A 15,403-nucleotide genomic window follows, 5' to 3' on the forward strand; every position below is an offset into this window, starting at 1 on the left:
GGTAAAGCAGGCATCTGCACATTCCATCCTTGCCTTTGTAGTTTCACTTGCTTATAAAAGCATTTGCAAGCGCAATTACAATGGTGAAATCTGTAAATGAGACTTAGATCCCATTGCCTTTCAGTGAATTATAAGGGCCCTTCATCTTCACAAGCAGATGCTTCTGAAAATTTTACTTGTGAAAGGAAGTTTTTACATTTCTGCGCAAACTGATTAACCTACACACTTGGGGGTATCCCAGTTGTCCAAGTTCAAGCCTCCAGGTAGTGCAGGGTCAGGTACTGGGTTAGAATCAAAACTGGCCCATCAAAATTCTGGATTACTGTGCTCAGAGCACAAGTGCGATGGCTGCCTGCTGTGACACCTTCAGGGCAGAGCTGGCAGGACTAGCACCACTCTGCTTCCTGCTGAGACAGATTTGTTGAGTCTCCAGGCTGAAGATTCCTTTGGAAGGTGAAAGGGAAAGCTTGGCTTTTGAGGTTTACACACCAGCTCTAGCAGCAGATATTCTTCTCTTCAATGACATTATAATGTCTCATTCCTACCACTCTCCTCCCTTCTAACAGGCAAGGATATTCATTAAGCAACAGGTAACTATCATGTAGGACACACCTTGCCATACAATACCAACGCTTGTGTAGCTGAAGTGATCTCCACCTTTAGCTTACCTGTTTTATGCACTGCAGCCGGTCATTGGTCTGCTGTATGTGCCTGTCCATAGAATTCATTTTGATTGTCTCCACTTTCTTCTACCTGAAAGCCATTAAAATTCCTCGCTCTGCAAGACAAAAAGGACAGTAACAATCACTGAGCACAGCCTGTGCACTTCTACTGCCTAAACAATCTAGAAAAGTGCCTCTTGCAAGAAACTTCTGAGCACATTGTAAGATAATAATAATCCCAGTAACAAACATGTCCTGTGCTTGTCAGACCCATCTCTGAAAAAGAGTGCAATTTAAGGCAAACTAAAACTTCCCCGTGACTTTAAAAAAATCTAGAAAATGGTAACAAAGGCTCAGAGTGGTGTCAGTGGCTTTAATTCATGTTGCTACGGCTGTATAAAATCACCAACTGAAAACTGGCAACAAATTATGGTGATCTAAAGAGTAAACCCGCAGTCCTCTAAGCCCACCACTGATGCTCATGCTGGGTTAGATTTGTGGATACAGCTTGGTACACACCGGTACCATCAAGATGAACCCTGCTCCATGTATTCATTAACTCTTTTTCAGAGTCATACTTTACATCATACTCCATGATCACACATAAGTAGTTCTTTGTCAAGATGTGTCTGAAATCAACACCTGCAAAAAGGGGAAACAGTAGGTGCTAAATTAGCATGCATACATCATGCTGAATTCACCATTTACCGTTTTCTTAACCCGTGTGTTTAGGCTGGGATAAGGGGTTAACCATTACACAAACAGCTCTACTGATCTGAAAGGCAGGAATGGCCAAAATGCCACTCAAACTTGGACTAATAACAAGACACTAAAAGCACAAGCAAGCATAAGTAAGCCTCCTGGTTTGGGCATGGTTTGCATTTCACTAGGACCCTTACACTCACTCACCTCTCCAGCCTTTCCTTACAGTTTTTTCTGTAGTGGCAGAACAGTAGATCATAAAGACAGAAACAAACAACTAATCAACAGTTTCAATCCATTATGTTTTACATAGAACTGCATGAGATTTCAGCCTGTACTTAATAAGCTAACCAGTTTTAAGTGATTTTTTATGAAGTTCACTTCCCAGGGGCACAGAAATGTTTTACATATATATATATATATATGTGTATATATATATGTATACTCTGCTGTTTCAATCACTGTCATGGAATCTAAAATGGAAATGAAACCACAGATATTCCGCACTGGAACATGAAAGCAGTCTTTTGACTACAAATTCCTGTATCCTTTTCCTGTGACATGAGCAGCACAGTCTAAGAAGTTGTACTGTCACACTCATGAACAGAGACTGGGCACAGATTCAGAGATATATATACCCAAATGGCAGTATTTATGTAAAACTTTACATCAGCACAAGCAAGATCCCAGACACGAACAGATACCTCCCCCTTACGAACTGCTTCAGTGGCACTGAGCAGTTATTCGGACAGTTGTCCTTGACAAAACTCTTCTCCACTCCTTACATACACAGAAGAGACAGCAAATTTTTCAGATAGTTGTTCAGTTAGGGAAGCTGGCACTCACCACTCCTAGTACACACGACTCAACATCCCTGGAGTTAAAACACCTCTGCAAGTCCATCACTGTCCATTCTCAGCTCCCAGAAAGAGTGTTCCTGGTGGTGGGAATCCTGACTGCACGGCTGTCAGGGCGAGACAGACTCCAGACCACAGCATCCGCATGCGTCCCACACACCAAAGCTGCCTGAGATTTCTATATCTAGCTGATAATGTTCTTCATGGCTCCTGCCAGATTAGACTCAGGGAAAGAAATCTTTTCTGCTAGACAGCTAAATGAGGTCTTATAACAGCAGCTCAAGCTCCTCACCTCCAAGCTCTAGACACAAGAGGGTTCAATAAAGCACTCCTGTCAATAAATTATAATACTTACAAAATGGAAAAGCCAGTTTCACATACAAGTATTCTCTTTTGATTATGCCACTACCACCTTCTCAATAGCAAATGCCATCCAAATGTCCTTTAGCAAATGTAAATTGATATATTTTATTAAAAGTGACTAACAGAGTCTTATCTGCCTGTAAGACCCCCAAACAGACCTCAGTAGTCATGAAGTTTAATGTCTCAGTGGACAGCAGAGGTATTTATCAAGAGATAAGCTAGCCCAGACATGACACCAATTCAGCGGTGATCCATCTTACAAGCTGGGACACATTATCTGCATTTTAATTGAACATCAGAACAGATGGAGAAGGGCAGGCTGAAAACAATCACAAATGTATACATACATACACACTTTTGTTGAAATATTTGGAGAAATGTAAACTGGCGTGCAAACCCAGATAAACCAGCACTCAGACTCATGGCTAGCGGCATCAGGAGCTGCTTCTGGTGTTATTAGCAGCATAGTTCAGGGCTGGGAGACTGCAGAGAGATTTTACAGAGACAGTGACAATGACTTGCATTCATGTACTGTCACTCAGGCCAACAAAGTATCCTGCATGTTGATTTATGAACTGTACATATAATATCACCCCAATTCACTGCCTTCCAGTTAACCACAAAGAAAACTGAAGGTTAGCTACCTCAACCACAGCTTAATATTGTACTTGTCCAGATTGTCATTTCTCCCATACAGCATAGCTTCTCAAAGCCCACTTGGAAAAAACAGAGGGCAGGGCGCACAGAACTAACTCGCATGACTGAGCTGGAGCCTGATGGGGCTCTTGAAGGCAGGACTGGAACTGTAGTCCCCTGCTCTCCTACACAGACATGCCATACAATTTCTGTTATAAACTGATCAAATTCAATCACAAAAATAGTTCTGCTTTTAGCACCCAAGGGCTCCCACTGAAAAGCACTCTCACCCTTCCCCCTAGTAGCTAGAAGTATTTTCACTTCCATCCTCAACTCCACTTGTTCTCACATCACAAGTGTTCTCTGGTAGAAACAGCCTTTCGCTTTGCCAGGCTCCTTCCACCTTTTCCTCCTCACTGTGTGGACAGACACCCATTAGCCCTTTATATCACTGGTTTGCTACTTTCACCAGCCCAAGCTCAGTTATTCTCTTCTGGTCAAGAGAAGCTCCTCAGCCCACTAACTCCCCCAGGCAGTAAACATTTGCTGCATGAACCAAACAGCCAAAATTATACATATGAAGCCTCATCACATACATACAATGACATTAATAGTTTGTACTGGAAATATCCTGCCTCACCCTGATCAGAATAATTTTTACTTTTCACTCAGATACACCATAAAAGCATCAAATAGAATAACTTTTTCAGTGAGCATACTGACTCTAAGTTATTTCTGTTATAAAAACGCAGAGCTCATTAGTGGGAAACCATTATCATCTGGAAATTATTCTTTCATAGGCCTCAGCAAGAATTAAAAGATTAAATGTGGAAAGTGAAAATTATCATACGAATATGAAGTTTTACCAAGGCAGAATAAGAACTTTGACACCAGACCATTTTACCTGGAAAAAATAGCAGCAGAACTGTTTCCAGTAACTACACCTTCTATACAGGTTCTGCTGTACACTGGTCTGGTTCACATTCACATCCTGAAATACAAACCCCTGCCCTTTCTGTCAATCTCACGCTGGTTTGAAAGTAGCAGCAAGATCACCTTACCCAAAAATAATAGTGCTTAAGATACTCAGCCCTGCCAGCCTTTTTGTAAGAGCTGACTTCTATTCCGTTAAATGTCGAGTGCTTATCAGGTCACAAGTGAAAATGACTTTGCAGGGTCCCTCGGTAGCCCTGGTGAACCTGCACTAGAAATCACGTTAATACTGAGGCGCTGGAGCAGCTTGAGACAGCAGGGGATGTTGCTGATAGGGATTAAAGGTACTGGCAGAGTGGGATGGAAAAGGGAATTTCACCCCATGCTTCCTAACAAATCCCCTCTGTTTGGTGTACACACAGGAAGGTCGTACACTACTGCTATATATGCTAACTCCATCTAAAAAGATAAACAGAAGAAGTGCTGCCAGCACCTTCTGGTAATTCAACAATAAAAATCCCCATTCCTCTGCTGCCTTTTCTGACTCTTAAAAAAAAAAAAATTATGTGAGTTATTCTTTGCCTTCCTCCTTCCCTCCCCTCTAGCATTGCGAGTTTATAGCCCTAGGCAATAATTAAAGAGCCCTCATTTACATATTTATGATGTCTCAAAAATGGAGAATGTGGTTTTTTAAAGGAACAGATGCATCGACCTGTTACTTTTCAACTCTAAACATACTGAATCTTTTTCCTTAAACCATTACTACAAAACCCTCTTCCATGTTGAAAAAAAAGAATGAAATTATGTAGAGGGTATACTCTGCTATACTCTGTGTTGGTTGAAAGTTCAAGTTAGGAGTTTGCAATTACTGTGTCAGAAACTGGAATTCCAATAACGCCTTTAAGAAGAGCAATGTAGTAGAACATGGTCCCTTGCCAGTTAGCTCCTAAGGCAGCCTAAACAGTCTCTTAAAAAAATAATAAAAAAACCAAACGTTTCAACACAGCTTCAAAACACTGACATATCTGAAGATGCACTGCAGTTTGAAAGTAAGAGTGGTTTCAGTTCTGCTCTGGGATGAGCTTTGCTTGCCACCAGGGCTATCATCCACATCAAGAGCTCTGGTACCCAGGGACCAACAGACCATGGAAACCAGGTCACCTGTGGCCAAGGGAGACCTGAGTCACCAACTGAACCAGGCCTGACTTTCTCCCCAAGTTTAGACACTCTTCACATGGTGCTTTTCACTCTTCCTTCCCTCACCGTCAGGCACAAACACAAGCAGAGCCCACTGAAACATGTCACCTGCTGCTCAGCCAAGGGTGGCGCAGGCCCCACAGCCTGAGCAAGCACTGCCTCCCACCCCTCACCTGGGCAAGCCTGTACTATTTCCTTAGAAATCAAGCTTTTAACAAATAATCCTTCCTTCAGAAAGCCATTTTAAGAGCACAGAAGAAAAGGCAATCCTTCCAAGGACAGAGGTGAGGCAGACGAATGGCTGCTGTGAGAGGTGTTGGGAGGGCCAGCAGCACTGTATTACACTGGGTTTCCCTTTCCACAGGTGACGAACACATGGCCAGCCACCTTCTGGGGAACCATGTTTGCTGTAACTAACAATTTAGAGCCACTTTGAACCCCTCAATGGAAGGAGGACATGAAAAGAGACACACAGTCAACAAGTACTACTAAGTAGGTGAGAGGAAGAAGGAAACTTCCTTAAGCAGGAATTCAATACAGCAGTTTTCAAACATCCCTCTTCCCCTCCCAGGCCCAGCCCAGCCCAGGACAGAAGCTGGTTAATACTGCTGACTGAGTCAGTTAAAAATAGTAATTTCCTGAGTGTCTCCAGTGTGCTGAGGGCTGTGCAAGAGGACAGACTGTTTCTATCTAACAAGTGACTTTGATCAAGCAACAAGCAAGATAGAGGAGGGCAGGAGAGAACTGCGCTGGCTAAAGACTTCGGGACTGCGCCGGGCAGGGAGTTCAGGGCCACAGGCCGCGGCGCCAAGAGGGGCGGGGTAAGGAGGCCCCAGCAGAGCTGCCGTCAGTCGGGCGGGAAGCACCGAGCGAGGGCACAGGCATGCGCCGGCCCGGGCAGGGGGCCCCGGGACGTGAGGGAGTCGGGGCCGCGGAGCCCGCTCCCCGCCGCGCCGGCAGAGGGCGCCGCAGGGCCGCGCCGCCACCCGCCCGCTTGCCGCGGGGCTGTGGGCCCGGCCGCCGCCGCCCTGAGGGAGCGCGGGCCGGAAAAGCGGCTTTCCGTGTCCTGGAAGCACGGATCCCTAGGGAGCCGGGTGTGACACAGCCCAGCGGCTCTGGGAAGCCTGCCTCCTCCGATGGCAAATTTCATAAATATCGGTTCCCTCAGCGCCCGGTCCTGGCGGTAAAACGTGGCAGTCCAGCGACGAACCCTACCTAATTCCACTTGAAGTTCTCCTGAACATTAAACACCTCTTAAAAGAAGTTGTTTCTTGACTGTCGGAACATACCTCCGTGTGTACGCACAGATAAATACCATAATTGCCTTAATTCTTCTTTTCGGCATTAGGCTAGGGCACATGAAAACCCGCGGAACGCTCAGACCTGGAGGCAGACCTCAGTGCGCCGGTACAGCAAAACTCAGCAGCTACACATGCACAGGGGCACCGTCCTGTGTCCTCAACACGGCAGTAAAAGGTCTTTCAGCCTGCTTTTCAATAACAGAATTTTGAATGATGCTCTCTTAAATATTATTTTCTGGGAAAAGTTTAATACCCATCCGTAACACCTATTTCCCCTGCTAGATACCGTTGTATTAAAAAAAAAAAAAAAAAAAAAAGGTGAAAGGCTGTTTTAATCATTAAACACTTGAAAAAGGAAGTTGTTTTAATAAAGCTTTATTTACCATAAGCTGCTAAATAGCTACTGCTGTTGGCTTTGAGCTATTAAAAAGGGCCAGATGTGAGACAAAGCAGCGTTTGTTATGCTGGGTGAGGAAGAATAGATTATTTGTGCTGTGCTGCTTTCCATTGTTGCTCTACAAATGTGCAGTAATCCCCAGAAGACTTTATATCATCTCTGACTGTGAGAGGGGGAAAGCAAGCGAGCATGTGTGCACGCCTGCATGGCTTCAGGAAGGGGCAAGCAGGTTCTTGTCATTTATGGTGGCTTGAGCTGCATGGAGTGGCGGTTGTGTCGGGCTTAAGGAAACTGTTTCCGCAGCCATGTGCTTGGGAACATTTTTATATAGAGAGCCCATTATCTGCAGGCACAAACAGCGAGCCAGATGAACACAAAAAAAGCAAACCCACACATGCTTTTGGAAAGAAAAAGGCAGCATGACAGCTTGCATAAGCAAGCCTGCTGGACTCCTCTGGGAGGAGAAGCGGCGGTGCACAGAAGTTGCTCAATCATGAAGCACATCTGCAGCCTGATTACAAAAGCAAAGGTGGTAGGGCTAGCTGTAAGTGCACACACAGCACTGGGATATGACCTATGCTTAAAGTACAGACATAAAAATACTTACACACACACATCCCACAGCCCACCCCACCCCCCGGTACAACAGTGGTATCGCAGGGATGTAAAAATATCACATCTCCAGCTAAGGAGAGTGCTCCTTTAAGCCAGAACAAGTTGGTCACCAGCCACCACTAACCGTAAAGCACATGAACTGCCTTCCTGCACTAGCAGCCCTCACCTCCAGCCCGCTGGCTGAAATGACTGGTTTCCTCAGACAGAGAGCAGCATCTGCAGATCACAGCTTCAGGTAATTGCCCTGCTGCATGCTTGTATTACCAGGTTGTTTTCCCTGCATTCCACCCAGCTCCTAGTATCATCAGCTCTGTCAGCTTGTTATCATTAGGGAGAGCATGGAGGGAAAAGGACACTGCAGTTTAAAACAGCAAGAGGTAATAACACAAAATTAAAGGCAAAAGTGCGTGGAAGTGTGCTACTGGGGAGCCGGAGCTGACAGACCTGCTGTAGTGCTCTTGGAGGCTTTGCACACTCCAGTATAGACATATCTGCTAGAACAAACATTGACAGTTCCACAGCAGAATCCACTGATTCGGTGGCTTATTAAATGTACTGTAGCTTGCAGGTAAGAAATGCTAATCCTCACTGGGACATCTACAAGCAAATGAGCCATCCCTAAAAGCTTGCAGGGTTGCACTCAAATAATTTCATAACCAGTATCCCTGATCACTCATACAGCAATGCTGTAAACCCCCCTGCCTGAAAAATTTCAAATTCCTAATCCGAGACAGAATCTAGCATCTATTCCCACCTTTTGGGCTCAGTGGGAAGATTGCAGAGGAAATAGGGTGAGTGTAAGAACTGAAAGGGATTTGCATTCTGGCATGTGATGCTTGCTTATTTACCTAATGAAAGCCCATTTTTTTCAGAGGTTCTGTGGTAAGATGTAAAGTACTTGTTGAAAACCATTTGTGTCTGCCTACCAAATACTGCAGTAGGCACGAAGTGTTGCTAACATCATCTGGCTTACAAGCACTCTGAGGGCTAAGCCTATAGCGTTGCTACAAAGAATACATATGATCTGTAAACTTTTCTTGCTCTTGCTAGATGTTTATCAGCTACTACAGCAAGCCACCTGGTTTGGACATACTCATCCAAGTGATTTAAAACCTGAAAGACAACCTAATTTAAGTATTTTCTAAAGGTCCAGAGTAAACAGTAACAGTAACAACCCAACTGATCTGTACAAAGATGATCTCGGAGAAAATTTAGAGGAGGAATGGCAGTAGCAGCAAATATTTTTAACAATTTAACAATAACCTGTCAAAAAGTGAAGATGCTATTTTGCATTTGCTGTGCTCCAATAACATCTCTCTTGAACCAGACAGCCTGCTATATAACAGAGGTCACAACCTCTTGGGCCTGCCCAAATAAATGCTCCTAGCAGGAAACATCTCAAGCCCACTGTGGATTAGAAATGAGATTTGCATTCTGACACTAAACGCTCTCTTACTTATCTGATGAAGCAAGGCATGTTTTGAAAGTTGAACTGTAGCATTTGAAGGAAATTGTCTGCTGATTTCTTCTTGTGATGCTGTATCATCACGACTTACATTCCTCATTACTGGGTGGCAACAGAAAGAACATAACAATCCACCATCCTCAAACTACACTGCACACAATAAAGGAATGAGGATAGATTTGGACTGCTTCTTTTTTTCCCCAGTAAGTTTAGCATTGAGGAGAAGGCATACAGTCAAGGTAGACAGTAATTTCTCTTTATGTCCTATAAATGTAAGATTTATTCACTTTTTCTTTCATCCTATGAGAGCTAAGAAACTGCTCCCAAGCCCAGTGATTTCTGGTAAGCCACTAGGGAATGCATCACTCCTTCGGAGAGGAGAAAGAAAAGCAGCATTACCCTCAATCAGCAAAGTCTCTAGAGAACAGAACAACTGAATAGCTGCTTTGGGACACAGGCTCTCATAACTTTGATATCTGCCATTATCCTGGTGTGTTCTGATGAAATTTAAGCAAAGATTTACCCAGCTTTCCAGAATGGAAGCAAGATAAACTACAGGAGGACCAGCAGAACCCATAAAACCTAAATGTAGCTGAAGAAATAAGGTAGAAATTGGATGGATGTGATTTTTTTTTTGGCCAGAGAAACAGAGTAATCACTGGCAGCCGAAGTGCATTTTCTGCACTGCTTTCAGTGGTTACCCAAATGTGGTTTCTTTCAAACTCCATGCTTATTTTGACAGTGTAGTGCAGGGGGCTGCCATTTCTTTAAAATAATTTAAACTGAAGATATTGGACACCTAGACACACCAAAACTACAGTTTTGGTGCATTCTATTTTATCATCTTCATTTTAAAGCAGCTGATTGGAGGAGATCCATCCGTATTAATCCTTCTGGACCAGTGTACTACACATTAAAACCCAAGGTATTTGGTCTTACTGAATTGTCCTGCAGACAAACGCCCAATATTTCAAGTCACCACCAAATCCTAAATTACAGGAAACCTTGCTGACAGTCTGGGTCAGATGGTCTGGGACTGGACAAGCAAAACAAGATTACTGTGTATCCCTCAAAGAAAACTTTTTGTACATATGCAGTGAAGCACTGTGTGAACACAATATACTGGGAGACTTGTAATGCGACTGCTGTTTATGTTAGTCTCAACAGCTAATATTCAAGCATCTGAAACACAACCAAAGTGACCGATCCATTGCTACTGAAACATTATGAAGAAGCCCAGAAATATTTTTGACATCCTATAGTTGATTTTGAAAACAGTGTAATTTAAAAACTAGTTCCAACTGCAGTGCCTTCATTCCAATAAATTCAAAGCTGCACACGTCCCTGCTATTTGACTATCAATAATGTAGTCTCTGTTTTTCCTGTTTTCTAAGTGCCCGTAATTCCAGTAAGGTGGAAATTCTTCTAGACTCCTAGGTCACAAAACACTGAAGGAGCTTTACACACCAAAGTCTGCTGTCTTCAAGAAGGATTTTAACTGAAAATCATCATCATGATCATCTGCCCTATTTGGTTTTCTCACAATCTTATCACTTGAGAGGACCTTTCTATCTAGAAACTGGTCTTTGAGAATTCTACCTTACAGGTAGAATTTTACACTTACCATGTAGTAAGTTTCGTTTTCCCAAGAATCTTAACAGACAACTCAGTTTTCAAAGGTTTCATGAATTCCATGGTTAAAAATCTGACACCTGCTCAGGTCACAAACCTCTTGGGATAATCAGAAACAGATTTTAGTATCATTTCTACTAAGAGCACAGATCTCGTCAGCTGTACCTCCACTAGGTGTCTCACCCTCAGGTGATAGCACAAGGAAGCTGAAACGGCATTTGGCAGAATACAACATACTCAGGTATTCTCTTGAGCATTTCAAAGCAGCAAATATACAAATGCTAAATTGGGCCTGAATAAAAGTTACCCCAATGGAAAAGACTAGGAATTGGTTCAGAATCCCCTGTTAAGAAGAGGGAGGCACAGTTCCCATCCTCAACATTACTGTTTCAACTGGAAGGGCAGGAGTGAGCCTGACAACTTAGGAGTGACAGCTGTCTTACAAAATGAAGCAGGCAGACTTCCCATTTTTATTACAAAGTGAACAGACTCCCTATTGCTAATGAATTATTTACAGTGCGGGCCATAAATTAAAATACCTAGACTTGTCTTGTGCTTTTCATACCACCTTCATTATTATAAAGTATCTGCCCAGAAGCTTTTTCCCATAACTGCAGGGCAAAGTCAGCCCTGTGAACAGGGACCTGAGCTGTTCTCCTGACTAACCACCACCAAGCACTTCACTTCTTCAGCTCTTCTGGCTTTCCAGCTACATCAAGAGCCCCTCAGGGTAGATGCTATCTCCACCAAACACACAGACTAATGCAAATCACAATTGAGACTGGGGCTACCATAAGCTAGTTTAATATAAACAATGAAAAGTGATATAATAAAGTCTTTTATACACACTAGAAGGATAAAGCATCTAATATTACTCTTCCTGCAACTTCAAGACAAAATTTCCAACACTGAGCCAGACTTCCAACTACAGAATTAAATTAACCTGACAAACTTATACTGTACATCCAGATGACATCTGGATAAAAGCAGTTTAAGTCCAGATGGCATTTTCTTTCCTTCTACTCCTATCCTTCCTTTCTTATATTTTGTTTAAATGGTTATTACAACATGGTATACAGACCTCAAAAACCTACATACTTTTCTTCTTTGTTCCCAGCGGCAACACTACAGCCTCCAGAGGTCAGCTTTATAGCCTTCAAGTTGTTCTGAAGCCCTGCCTGATTAGACGTACTCTGGAGTGACTTTCATTCTGATCAAATGTGATGTGCTGGCAATGCGCATACAAAGCTGGCAGAGCAGCCGTGCAGCAAAGCCTGAAGCAGGCAGGAGTTGGTGCAACATCTAATTTGAAACAAGGCATGGCTCCCCAGAAAGGAAACAAGTGTCCCTGTCCTGGGTTCAGCAGTAGCAGCCATGTTTCTCCTCCTTGGTAGCTGATGCAGTGCTGTGTTTTGACTTTCGGCCTGGGAACAGAGCTGATAGCGATGTTTTGGTTTGGCCAAGGACTTTGTGAGCCTCATGCTCTGCCAGGGGGGAGGGGAAGCCGGGAGGAAGCAGAGACAGGACACCTGACCCAAACTGACCAAAGAGCTATTCCATACCACAGCACGTCATGCCCAGGATGTAACTGGGAGTTAGCTGGAAGGGCTGGGAGACTGCAGGGTTGGAGGAGGTATCGGTCGGTGCTTGGTCGGGCTGAGAGAGGCGTGTTATCGGTCGGCTGGTGCTGAGGTGTTGCTTTCTCTTCCCTTGTTATTTCCTTTATCATTATTATCATTGGTGGTAGCAGTAGTGATTTGTGTTATACCTTAGTTACTAAACTGTTCTTATCTCAACCTGTGGGAGTTGCATTCTTTTCGATTCTCCTCTCCGTCCCTCCAGGAGCAGGGGGAGGGCAAGAAAGGGGGGGAAGTGAGCGAACGAATTACCTGACTGGGTTTAAACCATGACAGTCCCCATTGAAAAGGCTCTGATGAACTCAAGGACAGACATGTTGTTGTGACCATTTCAAACCTTGCAGAGAATAAAACTGCTTCTATCCAGCTTCTCCTCAGACTTTGCTCTTGATTTTTGTCATGCTTGAGTGGCTGCATTTTAACCCATTTTTTTTCCCCCTGAGTAACCTGGGTTCATTAAAACTGAAATTTGAGGGATATCTTCTGAAAGATGGTTCATTTATTAAAAAGCCTAGCTGCCCACTGTGCCACATTACAGGATTTAAAAGGTTTCTGTCTATTGCATGGCTGATCCAAGCAGGGATATAAAAGGAAAGGGCAGGCTGGCACAAAACAGGCCATGTTGCAGGAGTAGCCTATTTGCTCCTTTCCTGACTGGGACAAGGGAACCAATTCAAATAGTTAATACCAGATGTGAGAGTTTCTATTTTTTTTTTTTCCTGAATTTGCTTCTCTTGACAGAAACTAAGCCACAAAAGCAGAGTTATGCAGTGAACAGCAGCAATTCCTTCCCAACAAAAAAATACCTCACTAACTTGCACTAATTCAAATTAAGGACTTCTTTGAGCCAGCCTTTCCTACCTTCTCCATGGGCAAAAAAGTTGAACCTGGCTTCTCTGTCCTTCAAAATACATTCAGACACTCACCAGTCCTGTATAAGGAAATTTCTACTGTCTTTACCTTTCCATGCTGTCTCTCAGCTGGTTAAGAGTTAGGCAGTCTTAGTTCTTCCTCCTAGGGTAATGGTGGTATTCAAAAAAAGCAGACAGTAAAGTACTAAATAATTCAGTGCTCTATCTTCTATCTCTACACTTCTCAGCTTGTAATTTCACCTTTCCAACTGTACAAAGAATAAGAGGCAGGCAAACACCCATATGTGTCTTCTATCAATAGCTGGCTTCTTGCCTATTAGCAAACAGCAAAGCAGCAACAATTAAGTCCTTAGCTGCAGGCAAGTAAGAATACTTTTAAAAGAAAAGTCTAAGAGAACAAAACTCACCAATGATTTTACAGGTTGGCATAAATACTGGAGATGTATAGGCAAGTCGGATATCCTTTAATAGAGAACATGACAAAATCCAATCTCCTCCTACTTCTATGACATACCGTAGGAGAAAGCATGACTTTTCAGCTCTTTTCAAGTATTATTTCTCTTCTTTAGAAGAATAAAAATTATTTGACAGCCTTCTCTTTCTCTTACCAGCTCAAACCCAGAGGTATTACTGTAATACTATGTATTATGACCATCAAAAATCAGGGCATGAATCCTTTCTTGACTCCATAAGGTTTTGTCCAAAAAGGAAGCTGTATGCACAAGCAAGAAGTTAAGCCACACTATATGTAGACAGACTGTACCTTGAAGATCTAGGGACCTGGGCTTGCCCAAAAAGACACAAAAAAAATGTGGACTGAAAGATGTTTGTAACAGCAAGTGAAGTAAAAAAAAATCTATATAGAAAAAGACCCTGCCACAAAGTTTGTAGAGTATAAGTTAAGCAAAATGAATCGCTTTTCTTTGGAATCATTAAAGCATTATAAAGATCTTTGTAAGATATTTAGTAAAAGGATCAGAGTTTATTAATCACCTACCCTAATTACTTAATCTCAAGCTCATTGACAATAAACAAAAAAACCACCAGTTCTGTAACTGTAAAAATGCTATGCATTAGTTCTTTGTGTAAGATCAATTCAGTCCCTGAAAATATGCCATAATGCCACAGATAACAGACAAAGTCTGTGGATCCTGGATGACCTGCTACCCACCTGCAAGTGTTGTAAATCCACTGGACAAACTATTTTCAAGCTTCTTTCAATTTTATTTCCCATGCTCGCACATATTTTTTTTTCTTACTGCCATCTGTAGGCCTGAAAAGATTTAGGGGATGCAGATGACATCATATAGCAATGTTGTGACTTATTTCCACTGCTGAGCAAAAATTACATACATTTCAAAAATGGTAGGTGGGAAGGTATTTCACTCAAAGGTTGACTTTGGTCTAGAGAGCCAGACTTGCTCTTTACTACAGTTCTGATAGTCCTGTCTCTTCTAAAGCAGAGAAGCATCACAGGAGCCCAGTTGCATGTTCTCTAGATAACACAGGCAATTTTGAACTCTGACGTAAGCACCAGTGTCCTAACGCACAAGTCTTTCCTTTCTTGTCTATCATAGGAAGAATATGTTAAAAAGTCCTGTAGGTTGTCCTGTTCTAGCTGATGCCAAGAATAGACATTAATTCTCTAAAATGGTTTAAAACCAATTTAGACACCCATTTCCTAGGATGAATCTCTCATTTCTTTTCAAGTCTCTCAAGTACCACTAAGGACATCAGTTAGTTATTGCTTCCTTCCATTCAGACTCAGTATATCAGAGTTGCATCTTCACTTCCCCCCTTGTTTTAGATTCTGTTTGGAGACTTGGTCAAAACTCCAGAAAGGACTGGTTTATATAACTTGCGACTCAAGTTTCTTTAAACCTCACTATCATAATGCAAATGCTTTTTGTATGACACACCTATTAAAGAGCTGGGAATTACCAATGGACTGCATAGCAACTGCAATGCTGTGGGAAGAAAACCTGTGATGGGTCTAAGAAGCAAAGCTCCCAAGAGCTTTGACTGGCCTGTGAAAACTAATTCACTAGCATAAACTGTTTTTAGTAAGCCTCTCCTTGTGAAAACCAACTAAGCTGCTATTAATAAGGCTTTGATTAAATTAACACACAAACAG

General features: G+C 42.7%; 1 protein-coding gene and 1 long non-coding RNA gene across 9 annotated transcripts in view; one reads left to right on the plus strand and one right to left on the minus strand.

The window, feature by feature from the left end:
- Window positions 1-15,403, minus strand: part of ZMIZ1 (zinc finger MIZ-type containing 1) — a 344,473-nt gene that overhangs the window by 151,885 nt on the left and 177,185 nt on the right. For 7 of the 8 annotated variants that reach the window (XM_061450341.1, XM_061450374.1, XM_061450321.1 and 4 more), the window contains exon 4: window positions 669-778. In XM_061450341.1, the coding sequence (XP_061306325.1) occupies window positions 669-728 (60 nt within the window). In that variant the 5' untranslated portion in view covers window positions 729-778. Of the gene's footprint in view, window positions 1-668; window positions 779-5,963; window positions 6,087-15,403 lie in introns of those variants that run through there. The other variant, XM_061450350.1, reaches the window with a different exon arrangement.
- Window positions 6,461-12,103, plus strand: LOC133265596 (uncharacterized). The gene is made up of 3 exons (XR_009742034.1): window positions 6,461-6,533; window positions 7,734-7,898; window positions 11,892-12,103. It is a non-coding gene; the product is annotated as an uncharacterized LOC133265596 (long non-coding RNA).

This window comes from Pezoporus flaviventris, unplaced genomic scaffold (genome assembly GCF_033815535.1).
Source record: "Pezoporus flaviventris isolate CSIRO_AGI_PZ_B2104156 unplaced genomic scaffold, CSIRO_AGI_Pfla_v1 ptg000001l, whole genome shotgun sequence".
In the NCBI taxonomy this organism is placed as follows: domain Eukaryota; kingdom Metazoa; phylum Chordata; class Aves; order Psittaciformes; family Psittacidae; genus Pezoporus; species Pezoporus flaviventris.